At 37.6% G+C, this 18,834-nt stretch overlaps 1 protein-coding gene across 1 annotated transcript in view; it reads right to left on the bottom strand.

Moving 5' to 3' along the window:
- The window catches only part of C13H10orf67 (chromosome 13 C10orf67 homolog), a 112,567-nt gene that overhangs the window by 70,969 nt on the left and 22,764 nt on the right, over positions 1-18,834 (bottom strand). The window contains exons 6-8 of the mRNA XM_076872891.1: positions 14,076-14,223; positions 12,954-13,012; positions 5,267-5,332 (exon numbers count right to left, since the gene is read on the bottom strand). Of these exons, the coding sequence (XP_076729006.1) occupies positions 5,267-5,332; positions 12,954-13,012; positions 14,076-14,223 (273 nt within the window). The remainder of the gene's footprint in view (positions 1-5,266; positions 5,333-12,953; positions 13,013-14,075; positions 14,224-18,834) is intronic.

Below are 18,834 nucleotides of genomic sequence, written 5' to 3'. Positions count from 1 at the left end.
GGATTACCTTTGGCTCACATTCACTTTACAGAAATGACCTGTTGGTTCTCAGCCCAATGTGGGAGATCAGTGTTGATCACTGCTACACATACACACACACACCCTACACACAGTCTCCAGCATGCCCTGGAGTGTGACTTTTGTTTAGTACAGATTGTCAAATTCCCATTAGGCAAACAGCTTGGAATACTCAGTAGACCCTGCTGTGTTTCCTTGGATGTTTGGGTTTTGACTTAGAAATCCTTCTCTCCCCTGTCAACTCTCTGATGCTTTCACAAAGGAGCTTGTAATATTTTATCTAAAATATATTTGGTTTTTTTTTTCTAGTGGGAGTTGGTTTGAATGTTTAGATCACTTGATAATTTCTTCTAGTAATCAATATCATTGTGATCAATATTAAAAAGTTTGGGCTTTCTTTCCCATCAAATTTCAATTCTGTCTCAGAATCCCCTCAGTTATATTGCTGGTGATCCATGAACTTATGTCCATTCGGAATTGCTGAACTAATAGAGGCGTCCAGGTCTCTAGCCACTGGGGTGACAAACCATCCTGGTTTCCCAGGACTGAAGGGTTTCCTAGGAGTAGGACTTCTAGTGCTAAGCCTAGAAGAGGCTTGGGCATTCCAGGATCAGTTGTCCCTCTATCATTATGATCATTGCTTTCATTGCTAAGTGTGGTGTGAATCATGATGGAGTGACCAACTCATCCTGGAGGGGACAGAGCCTTCAGACCTTACTAATGGGAACAGATGAACCTGTGGCCCAGGATGTCCTCCATTTTCATTCTGTTGGTTGGCCAGTGAGATGGCTCAGCAGGACAGAAGTGAGACTCTGAACAGCTGCTGATACTGATGGATTTAGTGCCATCTTTCCTAGCTCAATTCTGGCTGCTCTTCCTTTAAGAAAGACATTTTCTGACCAGGAAGCTCACTGTAATGCAGTGAACTAGATGGTCCCAGTTCTCTTTCCAATTCCCCTATAAATTACAAAGAGTTACTGAAAGTGGAGTCCCTCTTCTGCATTTTTTTTTCTGTGATTCATCCTGCCCAAGCTTACTTTTTGGTTGGTTAATAAAAGATCAAGGGAGTATTTTCTCCCTGTGTATTCTCTTCTTTAAGCTTTTAATCAGTATGGTTTATATCTACATCTATCTTAATAGTATGTTTGCCTGTGCCCCTTGCCAACCAGCTAGGAATATAACAGCACAATACTATATAGTACCCGCAGGAAACAGCCTAACATTGTTGACAGATCCATGAGAATTTCCTCAAATGGGAATCTGGAATTTTCTGCATGAGCTCAGCATTAATGGCTTAGGTACATCAAAAGGTATTAGTATAACATTGTAGAGGTGATGTGTCAAGGAAAACAATGAGTGAATAAATGAGAAGGAAGAGCATCAGAATCATAAAAGGACAAAGATATTTAACTTAACCACATCTGGCTAAGGATATTTCCTTATTAAACAAGAGTGGCAGATCTCAATGCACAGTCCAAGGACATCTGGGGCTTCCAAGACTTTTAGGGGTTCTGTGACATCTAAATTATTTTCATAGTAATATTAAGAAATTAATTGCCTTTTCTTCATTCTCATGGCCTATTAAGTGTACAGTGGAATTTTCCAGAGGCTGTGTTATATTTAGTCATAACACAGAATGCAGATCTAGATATGAGGATGCAACTTTCTTCAAAGAAGTCAGATATTTTTTTTAAAAAAATTGCAAAAACCTAAGAAGATGTAAACATTTTCTGTTTTGGAAAATATTTTTATAAATACTGTGATACTTTTGTTAGTATGTAAAGGGCTTTTTATTGTTATTTTAAAATGATTTTTAAAAATCACTTGATTCTGTTTTAATTTTACAGATAGCAAATTTCAACAAAGAAAACACATCTAAGGCTGGGGTTGTGCCTCAGCGGTAGTGTGCTCACTAGCACATGCGAGACCCTGGGTTCGAGCCTCAGCCCCACATAAAAATAAAGGTACTGTGTTCAACTACAACTAATAAATAAATAAAGGAAAAAAGAAAACACATCTAAACCAAATCTCTTTGGGTGTCTCAATAATTTTTAAAAGTGTAAAGCGATTCTGAGACTAAAAAGTTCAATATCTACTGGGGTAAGAACCAGAAACTTAATAGTGAAAACCACATAATAGTTATTCTGCACATTGTGAGCTATGCCACATGTGTATATCAACGGCATTACCAGCTTGCTGAACTATGTATAGTTCTTGCCATCATGGGTTACTGTTTTCAACTAATCATTTTGGATATTCATTGCTTTTATTACTCATAGCAAATATTTACTGAGCGTCTGGCTCCATGGCAGCCACCACAATAGGCTTTAGGGGTACAAACAGGAACAAGATGCCATTGTTGCTTTCAAGTAGCTCATTTCAAGTAATAACAAGACAAGTGAACAGGCCATCTCTATAGAGTGTGTCGAGAGCTGTCAGAGGAGAACCGGGAGCTATGTAATGTGACAGTGGGCACTTCATCGGAGCTAGGAAAGCTGTGGAGGGAAGTTTTCCCAAAGGAAGTGGTGTCTGACCTCTGTCCTGGAGGATGATTGGGAGCTACCAACTAGGAGAGGGCAATACTTCGGCACCTGAGGCACCTTGGTATGAACCTCTTGATTCTTAGTAGACGTATCTGCTGACTTCCTGTAAGGTGTATTGTTTGGGGGCCTCATTCTAATGAGCTTTGAACCTCTGTTCAAGGAAACTCTTCCTTTCAAAAGATTTTCCGCTCTGCCTCTCTGACTTTATAAGCAGATTAGAGAGGTTAAGCAGGGCTACCAGATGTGTGGGACTATGTGGAGCACATTTGACTGACTGGTGGGCAGGAACTCACTGAGAGTGAAGCAGGGACCCCAAGGTCAGTAGAACTTGCTGCTCTGCTTGCCGTGGCATACAGGGATACAGTCCCACTCAACCATTATTCCTGTTATGTTGGTCTTGGGGGCCACTATTCCAAGAATTTCAATATCAGTGCCGGTTTGCACAGACCACAGGAAGCATCCCAGCTAGATGGGCAAATGCTGACACACTGTATGCAATAAGATTCGGCATTCTTGAAGCATGCCTGGAAGGGAACTCAGACATCAGGAACTCAGTCACAGGAGCAGGTGAATGTAGGGGTCACTTGGTGCTGGGCCCCCAGAATGGGACTAGAGAAACTCTGTACCTCCTTCCTATCTTGATTGTTCTGAGAAATCACATGCACTGGCATGAAAGAAATTAGGCCAGGGAAAGAGATAAATTGTGGTACTTTTCTGACGAGGACCTTCTCCTTCTTTTATTAACTTCAAGATAAATAAAAGACACTCGGCCTGGAAATTATAGGAAGATACAAAATTATTTGATATGTTTTTTTCTGAAATTAATCTAAAAATACAATCACTCAAAATCCCATTGCTTACTTATTCTTATTGATCGTGCCTCTTCATTACCAGCTCTTTGACTTTTACACTAGACTCTACTGGAAACAGGAACAGACAAGCCTAGAACAAAAACCTCTTAGCAAGAACGTTTTTTAGATTTTTACAAAATGACTGTAGTTCACTCCACCTTCTCCCACTTCTCCTAAATCCTAATTTATGAACAAAAAGGAGTCCAACACTGAACAAAGGAGCCCAAAGAGCAACAAAGCCAGTCTCCCTCCAACTGCACCGCAGAATGCCTTGGGGGTGTGAGGGGGGAAATAGTGGCCTCCCCAGGCCCAAAGCAGGTACGCCATAGAAACCCTGACCACAAGGAGAACCATTCCCTCTATTGAAAACATGAAACCCCAAACTAGTTCTAAGCATCCTGAAGGCACTGGTGCTGTTGTGGGGTTGGGGATGTGGGCTTTGACTGCTTGGCAATCAGCTTGGGGCTCAGCAAACTTCTAACCAAGAAAATAACATGTGATTGGTTCCTCTGTGGGGAGTACAATAGCACCCGTAAAATGATTATAGTTAAACAAACAAACAAACAAACAAACAAACAAACAAACAAAGGCAAAGTAATTCAAAGGGTATCAGGTCTGTTCCTAATAAAGGCAAAAATCCATTAACTGAGGGGTTTAATTTCTTCTCTGTTGCCCTAACAAACTAGCCATGTAACATTTGCTCCCCACCCTATAAAAAACGCTTCCTCTTTTAATGACAACGTTGCATACATTTGATTTTGAAAGCAGAGCCTGGACTTCGCAGAAACGGCAGAGCAGGGTGAAGGATTCGGATAGAAGAAATTGACCAAGTAGATTCAGGTTATGGGGACTATTTTCATGTGCCAGGTATTTAAAAGTAAAGGGTTCAAAATAACATATTTTGTCAGCACATGGTTTTTGTGACTAGCTGCTGACCATAATTTTTCCCCATCGCCTGCTTTCCCAAGTTGGTTTCATAGAAGGCTTTATTGTAATCCAGGAGCATTGTTTCCATTAATTTCTATGACAAGGAACCCAAAACACAGGGTGCTGAGAGCAACAAAACAGAGTTGGGGAAACAGTCATGACTTGGCACAAAGTGTGACAAGCTGTAAAAAAGCGAATGTTTCCATATCTGCAGTGGTGTGGATTTCCTAGGAACAACCTTTTCTCTTCTAAACAGTATCATATTCTTTTCAAGCACATTTAGAACGCAAGTCAAGCTGTGTCTTATTTTTTATTATAATAAACACAGTCAGTTTACTGTAACAAAGACATACTAGTGGTGATCATTGAAAGCCCAAGTACAACACCATAAGCTGGGCGGGGGCTGGGGTGGGGGCCGGGGGGTGGGGAGTCAACTGATAAAATAAAAGACCAGCCGTCTGGAAAGTTCTCTTAAAAGAGCATAAAAAGGCAGTGTTTCCTTATGAGACTAACACAGAATGCCAAAATATCTACTGGCTTCTTTTTTTGTTGTTGTTGTCACTTGTGACAATCTGTAACTAAAAATAGAAAATCCTTCAAAATATTGGGCTTTCGCATTTGTTTTTGTTTTTAGATCTCCATCATAAAATAAAAAAAAAAATTTGAACAGTCTTTTAAATGGTAATCATTATTCTTACGCAAGTTTCTATCACCTAATAAATATATTGATTATACTGCTACTCAAGCTGTTTTCTCAAAAATGCTTGTTTAAAATGTTTGCCATGCATGCACTTATATTTTTTGATAAAGGCCAAATGAATAATTTACTATAAAAAGTTACAAATTGAGTATATGGATGTTTCATGATTTAAATTACACTCGTGGATTCAAATTCATTAGGAAAAAAAATATAATAAATCATCTTACCATATCTTGAACTACTGATTTTTCACTCTCAAGTTCATATCTTAATCTTTCTCTGCTATCCATTAACTGAAATAGAGAAGAATATTACATTTTAATTCAAGATAAGAACAGAACATCTGAAATTTTGCCTCAGTAGAATTTGGTGAAACATTTTTTGATATGAGAAAAATTCATTCCTGTGTGGTCAAAGGAAAAACTAAATTTGTACAAATTATTATGTTAATGATATTATTATAGGATTATTGTATAAGCAAACAAATGTACACAGAAAATGCCAATATATTTATAATCTTCCTCACCCCACCCTTCTCACAAATGTGAGACCAATACATAATAAAGCAAGTCCTAGTATGTCACAAGAGTAAGTTTGCTTTACTCTTTATATAACCCATTTCTCTTAGTTTTTTGTGTTATATTTATGTGAATATCAAGCCTATTCATATTGATTGAAAATAGCCATCAAAAGCTTATATACTTCACTACTGTACCCATGTGACTAACAGGGCACTTTAAATAATAATTCATCTGTGTGTTTTAAACACTTGTAAAATTAAACCCTTGACCTTGACATCCACTCAACTCAATTAATTCATGTACTTATTAGTTTAACAGATACCCCAAGGTCACCATCCTTTTTGTTTCAGGGTTTTATAGTTTTCCTGATTTATCCAAGTACCCTCTTAATGGGTCTCTCTGGTTCTACATTTTCCTACCTTCCATTCATTGTCTTCCTGAAACACAAATCTGATCCAATCACAATGTTCAAGTCTCCTTGATGTACTTGGAAGGTAATTCAAACACTTGGCATGAATATTAATTCTTTCCAATTAGACCCTGACCCTTGCCACCCCTTACTTTTATGAACCCTTCAGCTCTAGCAAACTACACATCTTTCCCTGCAAGATGCTTCCTTGTTGTGCTTAGGATGAACTTCCCACTCTCCCTCTCTCCTGGCTAACTCTAGCCCCTCTTCTGGGAGTCAGCTCAGTATCTTTCCTCTAGGCTTCCTAGATCTCTGACATGCCTCATAAGTGCACCGTAGCATGCTGAAAACCCCAACTCCTGGTCTGTCTCCTTTCTAGAATGAAATTCATGAGAAGGGATTGTATTGTGGCCATAGCTGAAGGACAGATACGTCTATCCCTGTTATTAGATTATCGGAATTAAAACACAAAAGCTACTGAACTCCACATTGGATAGTGCTTAGCACACTTCAGTGGCAAGAGATCAGCCTACCCAAATTCAGTTCCACTTTCAATTTGTTTTTAATATCATTGGGGGGGGGATGTGGCTTATCCAAAAGCTTGAGTTATCCTTTTTATTCCTCTGTTTTTTTCTTATCCCTTCCCCACTCCCCGTCTTCAACCTCTTTCTTACCTACCACAAATTCTCACCCTGTGGTCTCATTTAACTCTTATTTCATTCTCTAGCTATATCAAATTGCAAACAGTTCCATGAACATATCTCACACTACAGGTATTCATACTCTAAAGCCTGGTTTATCCAAGCTCTTCTGACTTCTTACCTTGGAGTGGGTCTCCCTCAGAGTAGGATATGGGACTACTGTTTGTGAAGCTTTATCCTTCTAAATGAGGCCAGGTATCTTTTTTCTATGTGCATATTTCTAATATGGCCATATCCACTTCTTTATGTTTTTATCTATCTCCTAGACTGGGCATCCCTCCCAGCTGAGGTCAATTGTGTCAATATATGCACTTTAATTTTTTTTATTGGTTGTTCAAAACATTACAAAGCCTTGACATATCATATTTCATACATTAGATTCGAGTGGGTTATGAACTCCCATTTTAACCCCAAATACAGATTGCAGAATCACATCGGTTACACATCCACATTTTTACATAATGACATATTAGTAACTGTTGTATTCTGCTACCTTTCCTATCCTCTACTATCCCCCCTCCCCTCCCCTCCCATCTTCTCTCTCTACCCCATCTACTGTAATTCATTTCTCTCCTTGTTTTTTTTTCCCATTCCCCTCACAGCCTCTTATATGTAATTTTGTATAACAATGAGGGTCTCCTTCCATTTCCATGCAATTTCCCTTTTCTCTCCCTTTCCCTCCCACCTCATGTCTCTGTTAAATGTTAATCTTTTCCTCCTGCTCTTCCTCCCTACTCTGTTCTTAGTTGCTCTCATTATATCAAAGAAGACATTTGGCATTTGTTTTTTAGGGATTGGCTAGCTTCACTTAGCATAATCTGCTCTAGTGCCATCTATTTCCCTGCAAATTCCATAATTTTGTCATTTTTTAGTGCACTTTAATTTTTTTTTTCCACAGTAGCACAGTGTTTAGCACTTAAAAGCACCTAAGAAGCACTGCTGACTTGGTGAAGTATCATGGAAACAAACCAGCAAATATCAGTTCTCATTCCTTCAACAATTCTGATCTGCTTTCTAATGGACAAATCCCTTTCATTACATTATCATATTCTACACACACTAAGCCTGGGAGAAACAGGAGGGAGAGGAGAAGGGACTGGCTGGCCCAAGGGGACATAGTGGCAGAAGTGGAACAGGAACCTAGGGTTCTAGAATCTTTTTGCTCAATATCAAAATGTGGCTATATTTCATGTTTGTATGGAGTTCCAGAACAAAGAAAGAAATAAAGAGGAAAGGATTTTCTTAAATGATCAAGCAGGATAGAAGTGCTATATTTATCTAAAGTAGATATGTCAAATAGAAATATAATGTGTCTTATACATAATTTTGAATTTTGCAGTAGCTTTGTTATAAAGGTAAAAAATTAACAATGTTCATTTTCCCTGTATATGCAAAATATTATTATTTTAATGTGTAATCAAATTCAAAATTATTTGTGAGCTATTTTTCATTTTTATATTAAATCCTTGAAATCCATTGTGAATCTGTCACTTACACATATCTCAACTTGAGAGTTATGTTTTTAGAGTTTTTTTTTTTTAATTTTAAAAACTGTGTATATGAAAAAGTAGATTCACATACCCAAGCAATTAAAAATATACCTAAAGATTTTCCCCAATAACTGAAACAAGTATCAGTTATTCAATTTAAATTTAAATTAATAAAAATTAAATTTAATTTAATTAAAATTTAGATTATTGGAATTAAAATACAAAAGCTACTGAAATCTTCTTTCTTTATGAAAGACCTCTGCAATAAAAATTATACAACATTGAAGAAAGAAACTGAAGAAGACACTAGAAGATGGGAAGGCCTCCCATGTTCATAGATAGGCAGAATTAATATTGTTAAAATGACCATATTACCGAGAAGTGACATAGAGATTCAATGCAATCTCCATCAAAATACCAATGACATTCTTCAAAGAACTTGGGGGGAAAAGTCCTAAAATTCATTTGGAAGAATCATAAACCCAGAATAGACAAAGCAATTCTAAGCAAGAGAAGCAATATTGGAGATAACAATGCCTGACTTAAATTATACTACAGAGCTATTGTAACAAAAATAGTATGGTACTGATATAAAAATAGACACATAGACCAATGGTACAGAATAGAAGACACAAATACAGACACAAAGATACAGTCATTTAATCCTTGAAAGGGCTCCAAAAACATACTTTGGAGACTAGATAGACAGCATTTTTAACAAATGATGAAGGGAAAACTGGTTATCTGAATGTTGAAGAATGAGACTAGATTCTTATCTCCCTTTGCACAAAAGTCAATTTAAAATGGAACAAAGACTTGGGAATTAGACCAGAAACTTTGCAGCTCCTAAGAGAAAACATAGGGTTGGCACTTCAACATATCTGTGCAGGCAAAAACTTCCTCAGTAGGGGGCCCTAATTACAATAAGATATATTCCATGCATGTATAATTATATCAAAATGTAGTCTAATGCCATGTATAACTGAAAAGAGCCAGTAAAAAAAAAAAAAATTCCTCAGTAGGACTCTTGAAACCCAGAAAGTAATGCCAAAAATTTAAATGAGATGGCATCAAATTTAGAAGTTTATGTACAGCAAAGGAAAAAGTAAGAGAGAACCTACAAAATGGGAGACATTGTTGATGCTACTTTTCTGACAGAGGCTTAATATCCAGAATATATGAAGAACTCAAAAAGCTTAATACCAAAAACAATAACAAAAAACCCAAATAACTCTATCAATAAATGGGCAAATGACTAAACTGACACTTCTCAGAAGAAAAAATACAAATAGCCAACAAAAATACTAAAAAGTACTCAATGTACTCATCAATTAAGGAAATGTAAATCAAAATTACACTAAGATTTCATCTCACTCCAGTGAGAATGGCAATCATCAAGAATACAAATAATAATAAACACTTGAGGATGTGAAGAAACACTTTTACATGGTGGGATTGTAAATTAGTGCAAACACTATGAAAATCAGCATGGACTTTCCTCAAAAAATTAGGAATACAGTCATCATTTGATTTAGCTGTACCACTCCTAGGTATTTATACTAAAGAATTATGGTCAGCATACTATAGTGACACATGCATACCCATGTTTATGGCAGCACAATCCACATAGCTAGGTTATGTAATCAGCCTAGGTATGTGTCAAAATGGATGAGTGGATGAAGAAAATATGGTATATGTCCACAATGGCATTTTATTCAGCCATAAAGAAGACTGAAGTTACGTCATTTGCAGGAAAATAGATAGAACGTGAAAGTATTATATGAAGTGAAAGAAGCCAAACTCGGGTAAGGGTCACATGCTTTCTCTCGAATGTGGAAGCTGGAGAACAAAAAGGGAAAAGTGTGCGGGGGGGGGGGGTGGGGGGGGTGGGGTGGGGGGGTGCAATTCACAAAATTAGAATGAAGACCAGTAGAGGAAGGGGACCCAGGTGACAGAGTATGGGAGGGAAAGGGGAGGTTTTGGGGAATGAAATTGACCAAACTATATGTTATATTGTGTACACATATAAATATGTAGCAATGAGGGGATGGAGTTGTGGTTCGGGGGTAGAGCACTTGCATAGCATGTGTGAACACTGGGTTCGATTCTTAGCACCACATATAAACAAATAAATAAAACAGGGCTGGAGATATAGCTCAGTTGGTAGAGTGTTTGCCTTGTATGTACAAGGGCTTGGGTTCAAACCCCAGAACCACACAAAAAATAAATTAATTAAATAAAATAAAGGTCCATCAATAATTAAAAACTATACATAAAAATGTCATAATGAACCCCACTATTATGTTTTATAATGCACCAATAAAAACATACAAAAGAAAAAAAACTTTCAGTTCTTCAGTTGCACTGGCCATATTTCAAGTGTTCAGTAACCACACGTGGCCAGTGGCTACCCATGACCAGTGCAGGTCTCGAAAGCTGAGGCAGCACTTAACTGATATATTTAAACTCACACAGGGTACAACCAGTCACGCAGTGTATGTTTCTTCCTAATTGATGACTTGCCATTGACATTTTTTTTGTTGTTTTAATTCTTTATTGTATCTCTCAGAGAGTAGGAAGCTTATGGAATTTCTTTTCGCTACATAGAGGAGTTTTAGAAACATTTACAATAAACAGGTGTTCCCTGGTAGGTTAAGTGAAACTAGAAGCAGAGATTTCATTTTTAACCCTAGAAGTCAATGCCAAGAAGGTTGAAGTTGTCTGTTTACAAATTCTGTTGCTACCCCAGTAAAAAAAGGAATCTACATCATGGCCAGTGCAATGGGGTGAAGCACAAGGAAATAAAATCATTTTGTAGAGTTCAGTGATCAGAGCAATCATTTCCCAACTCTGACCTATCAGGGTAACCATTTCTTTAAAAATTAGTTCTCAGATGGGCATCATTACCCTAGGTACAGGATGATTGCACCAATGGTGCGTCTCTACACCAAGTACAACTAGAGAATTGAAATGTTGTGCTCTATTTGTGTACGATGAATTGAAATGCATTCTGCTATCATGTACAACTAAGTAGAACAAATAAAAAATAAATTAATTTTTTAAAAAATTAGTTCTCAGAAGTGACTTTATATAAAATTGAAGAACATCCCAAATAGCAACAAAAGACCTAATTGAAACATGAACCTAAACTTAGGCATATGTGGCCACTGTAATTTTGAAAATATGGTTGGTGTAATAGAGAAACTGGATTTTTAGTACAATTCACAATAACTAAACTGTGAAGCCAACTTAGATGCCCTTCAGTGGATGAATGGATAAAAAAAAATGTGGCATATATACACAATGGAATTTTACTCAGCAATAAAAGAGAATAAAATCATGGTATTTGCAGATAAATGGATGGCCTTCGAGAAGATAATGCTAAGTGAAGTTAGCCAATCCCAAAAAACAAATGCTGAATGTTTTCTCTGATATAAGGAGGCTGACTCATAGTGGCTTGGTAGGGAGGGGGAGCATAGGAGGAATAGATGAATTCTAGATAGGGCAGAGGGCTGGGAGGGAAAGGAAGGGAGCAGGGGATTAGCAAGGATGGTGGAATGTGATGGACATCATTATCCAAAGTACATGTATGAAGACACGAATTGGATGTCAACATATTTTATATACAGAGATATGAAAAATTGTAGTATATATATGTAATAAGAATTGTAATGCATTCTGCTGTCATTTTTCTTAAATCAATTAAAAAAGGAGAGAAACTGGATTTTTAATTTTATCTAATTTTAACTTTAAAATTGATATTTGGTTCAGTTACTGGAAAATAAATTTATCTGGAATAATCTGGGCATGAGAATCTGCTTTCTCTCCTATGTGTTTTTTAGTTTGTTTGTTTGCTTGTTTGTTTAGGATACTAGGAATTGAACCCGGGGGCTTTAACCACAGAGCACTATCCCTACCCCTTTTTGTTTTTTATTTTGAGACAGAATCTCCCTAAGTTGGTTAAGGCCTTGCTGAATTGCTGGACTTGAACTTTTGATCCTCCTATCTCAGCCTTCCAAATTTCTGGGATTACAGACATGCATTACTATGCCTAGCACCTGGATGGATTTTTGAACTCTAAATACATCTTCTTCCTGTAATCCCTCAAAAACCAGTTTTCAGGATGCCCTGCACTTGTGCTCAGTTCTAGGAACATAACCAAAGACTGAGAGCAGTCTTTGTCTTCCTGGAGTATGGTGGGGAAGTCTGATCATAACTACAAAGTGTTTTGAGCGCCACATAGGGGAGGTACAGGACCCAGAGAGCTCAAAGCAGGGGCCCCTGGGTTGTGCAGCAAGGGCAGGAACTTCTATGGTCCTGCTGCATTAGATGTACTGGGGAATCTTGATTTTCGTGACACCAAAAAGAATTTCCTGCTCTAAATAAAAGTTGCCCAGATAACATAAGCCCCATTCATTCATATACTGAAAGTGAACCAATATCGGATCTAAAAATAAGAGTGCTTATTCTTAGTAATGTAATTTCCTTACAACCATGAGCATGTCTTTGCACATCCCCGTGTCCTGAAACTTCAGTTCCTTACAATCAACAAGGTTGCTGCCCATTTTACCCCCAATAAAGGGAGCATCCATACACTTGTGCATTTCCAAGACAGAACTCTAATTCACTACTACCCAAAAGAACTAGGAAATACTTAATCAAACGTATACAATGGGAAACATATGACAGCTTTTCTCTACATCTTAAGATACTCTGAACACATTGTCATTTTGCCAATGGTACTGATATTTCAATTTAAAAGAGTCATTTATCAATGTGAAAATATTACGTACCTGTTGAATAGTTCTCTGATCCTGCTCTGAAATCTCTTTGAGATTTATAATTTCATCTTCTGTAAACAAAAGGAGAGAGAGGCCAACCATGAAATTACATGCGTATGCTCTGTATTCAAGCTGCCTGCTTCAGGGCAGGCTGGGAAACCACTGGTGGGCATGGTGGACGCAAGTCCTAGCAGGACTGTGACCTTCACAACTGCCCTTGACATTCACTGCTTTCTTCCTGCTGTTCAGACGGCTGGTCAGATAGGGATTAAGAGGTAAGTTCAAGATCCAAGTGTGGCTGAGAGCTGAAAGCTATTCATCAATACTAGCAGTGGACATTTTGCTGTTAGTCACAGCCAATACAGAATGCTTTAGCAGGTGCCACTTTATAACTCAATAAGAACTACCAAAACCTGAGAAAGTACTACAGAGGAGAAACAGAGTGACGCTGGTATAGCATAACTTTATACTAAAAGAACCCCTTACCATATCTCATTTTATCAATATTTTGCTATGATTTTTGTATTCCTTGCTCATTACCTACTTCTTTTCATATCAAAGATTAAGGGCGACTTCATAACCATTAACTTAAATACAAAGACAATAGTTAGATGAAGCAATCTAACTTTGGTCATGTAAATGCAACTTTTACCAATATTTACAGTAGGAAAAGAAGGGTATAAAGTGTACCCATGAGCATCTGATTTGAAATTTGTATAGAAAATCAAAGATAACTGAGTAGTAGCACTTTTTTTAAAAGAAGTATTTCTCTACAAAGCATATCTCAATAGGTATACTTAAGTATTCAAACGCTATAGTTCAGATAATCATTTAAGCATGTAGGATAAATCAGCAAAAGTTTCTGTTTATCACATTTCTAAGTGAGGTAGAACACTGGTGAGCACTGCAAAAGCCAATATGTGGCTTGAAAATAACACCCTGAGGTAATAAGATGGGGCTCAGGATTACAAGAAATCTTTTCCCCCAAGCCTGGAGTCCTATCTTAAAGCAAAAGCAAAGATGACTATCAAGTTGATCTTTTAAATGAAAATAACCAAAGAAACATATGTGTGGGAAGGACAAACTTAGCTATGAAGTGCCCAATTTTTCTCACACATGATTCCAAAAGGTTACCTAGTACTGAATTTTCTTTCATATTGAGTCGAATTTCTTCTTCCAGATCTGCAATCACTTGAAGCAGTCTCTCATTCTCCTGTTTGTACTCTGAGTTTTCCTTTTCAAAGGTTTGTCTTGGAGAGCTGGTCTCTTTGGCAAAGAGGTCCTGAAAGATAGGGAATTCCATATTTCTAAGCAGGGAGCCGAGGATTTAAATATGCAACACGGGGACAATACTGATACAGAAGAGCTATCATATAATTTTCTGAATTCTATTACACACTTATAATATGAATAGTAGAAAGGAAGGAGACTAAATAGAGCTTGCTGGAAGAAAGGCTGCAGTACATTCTGTACAAAGCCCACAACACATGGGGACATTTTATTGACAGGAATAATGCATATCATACTGTTTGTATGCCCTCATCATTCAGGTCAATTCACTATGGAGGCTGTGTCCGGGGAGGCAGCTGGGGCCCCTCCACCCACACTTCCCTCTGTGTGTCTGAAGTGCTGTCCGCCCGTAACTAGGCAGGCTGGGGAGACCGCGGACGGGCAGCGCCAGGGGGTGGCAAAGTGCAAGGCTAAGGAGGGGGGCTTGTTGCCTTTGTGGCATTTCCCAGTGTCAGCGCTGCCAGTGTCTTGAGGAGCACATCACATGTCAAAGTGGTGACGTTTTCAGGCTGGGAGCCGCATGGAGCCCATCAGGCGCACGGATATCCACGCAGTTGGTTTTCTGCTTGGTGGAGGAGCCACCCAGAGGCAATTCATATTCTGAACATTAACATGGCTTTGCATGCCTGTCACCCGGGGACTGTGCAGGCGTTTAATGCTATTGAAGACTTCGGTTTAAATCTCTATGCAAACAGTGATTACCTTGTAAGAAGGTTTCAGGATAACTTACAACAAAAGACTTTAAAGTTATAGTTTTAGTAAAGCAAACTCATTTACATTTTTATTATGTGCGTCTTTTGTTTAAATCTTGCCATGTCCATTATGGGAGAGGCTTTTTCTTACGCAACAGAAGCTTATTGGGACAGCCACTCTTTTTTCCCCTCTTCTTCTTGTCTGGTTCAAAGCTATTGAAAACATCTGAATTTGCTCCCTTATGGTTGTCTAGATTTTACCACCACACATTTAAAAAAAAAAATTAAGATGTAATGGATTGGGGAGGCTGATGCAGAATTTAATACTTCATCATGGCAAAATATTAAATCAGTTACATAGTCTCAAAATATTAAACTCATGTTATTATGCTAAAAGAGAAAGAAAAGTCTTCAGGCTTTATTTCAAAATTACTAGAGTCTTCAAATAATTTTGAATTTTAAAGTAATCTACAGGTGAATTTCAACCCTTTTACAAAATTAATTCCTTTTACAAAATTAATAATAATAAAATATCTTCTCAAAACCAAAATATTTCTTCTAATATACTGGTTTCCTTTTGGAACTGGACTCTTATTTAACTTTAGAGATATCGGGAAGTAAATTACTTAAATGTTTTCCCCTGTATCATAATGGTTCAAAATAACAAGAAATGATTGAAATGTTTTATAACACATTAATAAACCTTTAAAAAAACCCAGCTTACTAAGTTATGTATTTACATATCAGAGTTAGTAGGATTTAAAATATGCTGAGTTTTGTATTAAGCTCAATTACAAATATTCAAGGTTTTGATTTACCATTTAATTTAACTTATTTGAGCCCAATTCATGCTTTACTAATAAATATTACCAAGTCTAGTAGGTAGTTAATAAACAACTTGGTGTTCTTAGTAAAGGAAGAACCCTCCCCAAATAATAAAAGCCAAAGCAAGAATCCCAGTCATTAACTTCTTGTCTCACACAGCTCAACTTGAGAACATCACAGAATGTATGTATAGACTAAAAGAATTTTTTAAAAACAAACAGTACTGGCCTTAATAGAGTTAAACATACATTTTCTAATAGTGGTGGATTATGAAGCTCTCCAGCGGACAAGAATCCATTATAAAAAACTAAAGGAAAACTATTTGAAAAAAATCAAGATAATTGTAAAATGCACAGCTAGTGCAACTAACACCTAAATCTGTTATCTAGGAATCTCTCTGTATGAAAGCAAGACCCAAGGAAAACACGTTAAATTCAAGGGGTTTTCCTCCACCTATCAGTGTACAACCACCCTCTTTTTTTGATGAAGGTAACCTTTAGCTCTGTCCCCACCATCTGTCAGCTGTAGGAACTGCAAGTCATTAACTATTCAGCCGCCCACAGCAATGAGGACACTCATTAGCAAAATGAACAAAGGGATAGTTCTGGGCTGCTATGGTTCTCTGTTACACTCTTGAGTGGCAGGTTTTGTGGTGATGTTTCTTCTGCCATCTGCCCACATCACCAATTTTGGTTTGCTTAAACCACAAGACTCCTTTTTTAAACTAAACTGCATTAATAAAACAAGGTTAAGATGGATTGTGATCCTTAAAAGGTAGTTGATTGGGTGTAGCTATTTTTAAGTCACATTATACTCTAAGAGAAACTGTGGGTAATCCAGGATCCTTCAGGAGTTTTAAATGTATTAAGAAACTTAACATTCTCAAGTTTTTACTATCATACTATGAAAACTAGGACTTCAGATTAAGTGCATACATTATTTCTCTTGTGAATATTCACAAAATAGATGGAATCCTGGTTTCCAGTTTTCAGAATCCCAAACTGAATCTTGAAAGAATCATTTCTAAAAAGAGTTGGAAAAAAAAATTGAGAACCTTCCTAGCTAGGGAGTGGTCTGCTGAACAGTAGCCCCAGTAGCACCTGAGAACTTTCTGGAAATACAGACTCTTAGGCTCCAGCCCAGCTCTGCTGTGTCAGAGTCTGTATCTTAACAACATCTTTAGTGATTCATATGAACAGTAGGGTCTGGGAAGTCCTGGTTCAGAGCACTTTATGTGCCTTCTCAGCAGTTTCCCTTCTGTGATATTGGCATCTCAATTCTTCAGGCTCCATGTACAATACTTGGACATCTCAATTTGATGCTGGGGGAGGAGTAGGGTTATAATGTATGCCCATGCCTCATGACAGTCACGGAGATGAGCAGGTGCTTCCTCAATGAGTGACAACCAGGAAAGTGGCACACTGGGGCTGCGCAGCCCTGCAGAGCTGCTGGTCTTGATTGACAGCTCTGTTTCAAAGTTGTCAGCAACTAGCAGACATGTTCACCGGGGAAGGGAGGGTGTGTGATGGCTCATCGGTATTTGGGTAAGAAAGAAAAATGACAAGTCTGTTCAATGCAGCAACTCTGACTGAAATTAAAACACATGTGCAGACACACACATGCACACACATACTCTGACAGGCTAACTTCCTCCATAAGTTCTCCAGGGGATTGATTAGTCAAGAGACGGCATGGTAACCTACAGCAGTGTGCAGCAAGGTCACATGGGTTTTCCATAGATTAAAAATTATAAAATGCTTTCCCCGAATGAAGTTGCTCTCAGAAAAAATTCTGTGTCAAGGATTTTCTCACCTGGAAATGAGGGTTCTATAACTTGAAGAGCTTCCTTTTCTTATTTCCATTTTGTTTATAATAGAATTTAAACTGTTTTTAAAAATTTTTTTTGTACCAGGTATTGAACCCAAAGGGCTTAAACACTGAATCACGTCTTGTTTTTGTTTTTTTTTCTTTTTGTTTTGTTTTGTTTTTTTTTGAGACAGGGTCTTGATAAATTGCTTAGGGCCTCACAAAGTTGTTGAGGTAAACTAGCTGTTTTTTAAACTTATCCTTTCCTATTACAGTTTCATCAGATGTCTCTCAGAAATAATCCAGGAAAGAGATTATGACTACATATTAACTATAAATTACCTATTAACTGTACAACTACTTATGTAATTTATTAGTAAGAACAAACTAGGTAATTCTAGATAATCAAATAAAGCTTGCTTATTTCAGGTCTTTTCAAGTTATTTCCAGTGCTGCTTTGAAAATTTTAATTGTTCCTCCAAATTCTGTGTTCCAAATTGAATTGCTCATTAGATTTAGATGGAGTCTCAGGGGGATTTTTATACCACTAGAGGGGGCAGTTGTATAAGATGAAATTTCAAATATGGAAGATACATCATGTAGAATTTAAGTGGCAAGGAATCTGAGGAAAGTTTGTTCTTAGATTTTAAAAGGTATTGTCCTCCGTATATTCATTTGCTACAAATTCTGATCTACTTTTGTGGCCTTTAGATCTGGGTTCTTGAAATGCGCACTGGTGTGCTTTGCATTGCCCAGGATCAGGAGACAGGGCCACACATTTTGTTGAAAGTGATCTGTAACCTGACTAATTGGAATTACCCCAACCTCCACAAATCTTAGAATGTTTACAAAAATCCTGGTGTGGACTCTTTGGGGGCAAATTATTGTGGAATACCAAGGTTTCCTTGATGCCATTTGATCCACAGGACAGACTGATTGCACCTGAGTGGGTACAGGATCCCACATGCTGTTCCTATGGAGCCACTGTCCATCCTCATTCTTACCCCAGAACATCTAGACAGACCAGATAACCTGTTGAAGACGGCATTTAAAGTTGTAAAGATTTCAAGAGTGTAAGGGACTCTCTTACAGAATTGAGAGATTCTCAATGTCTAGAGGCCTATTGTTCAATACATTTTATAGAACAAAAGCCAGATGCTTATAAGGGTGTCTCTATCTCCCCATACTAACTAGAACTTAGTTTTTAATCTTTCTTTAAAGAAAATACTGAATACTATTTGCATTCAGTATTGCAGGAACCCTACCTTAACTCTACCTTA

Source organism: Callospermophilus lateralis, chromosome 13 (assembly GCF_048772815.1).
Source record: "Callospermophilus lateralis isolate mCalLat2 chromosome 13, mCalLat2.hap1, whole genome shotgun sequence".
In the NCBI taxonomy this organism is placed as follows: domain Eukaryota; kingdom Metazoa; phylum Chordata; class Mammalia; order Rodentia; family Sciuridae; genus Callospermophilus; species Callospermophilus lateralis.
Note: the sequence above shows the minus strand (reverse complement) of the source record. Positions and strands in the feature narration are given on the sequence as shown.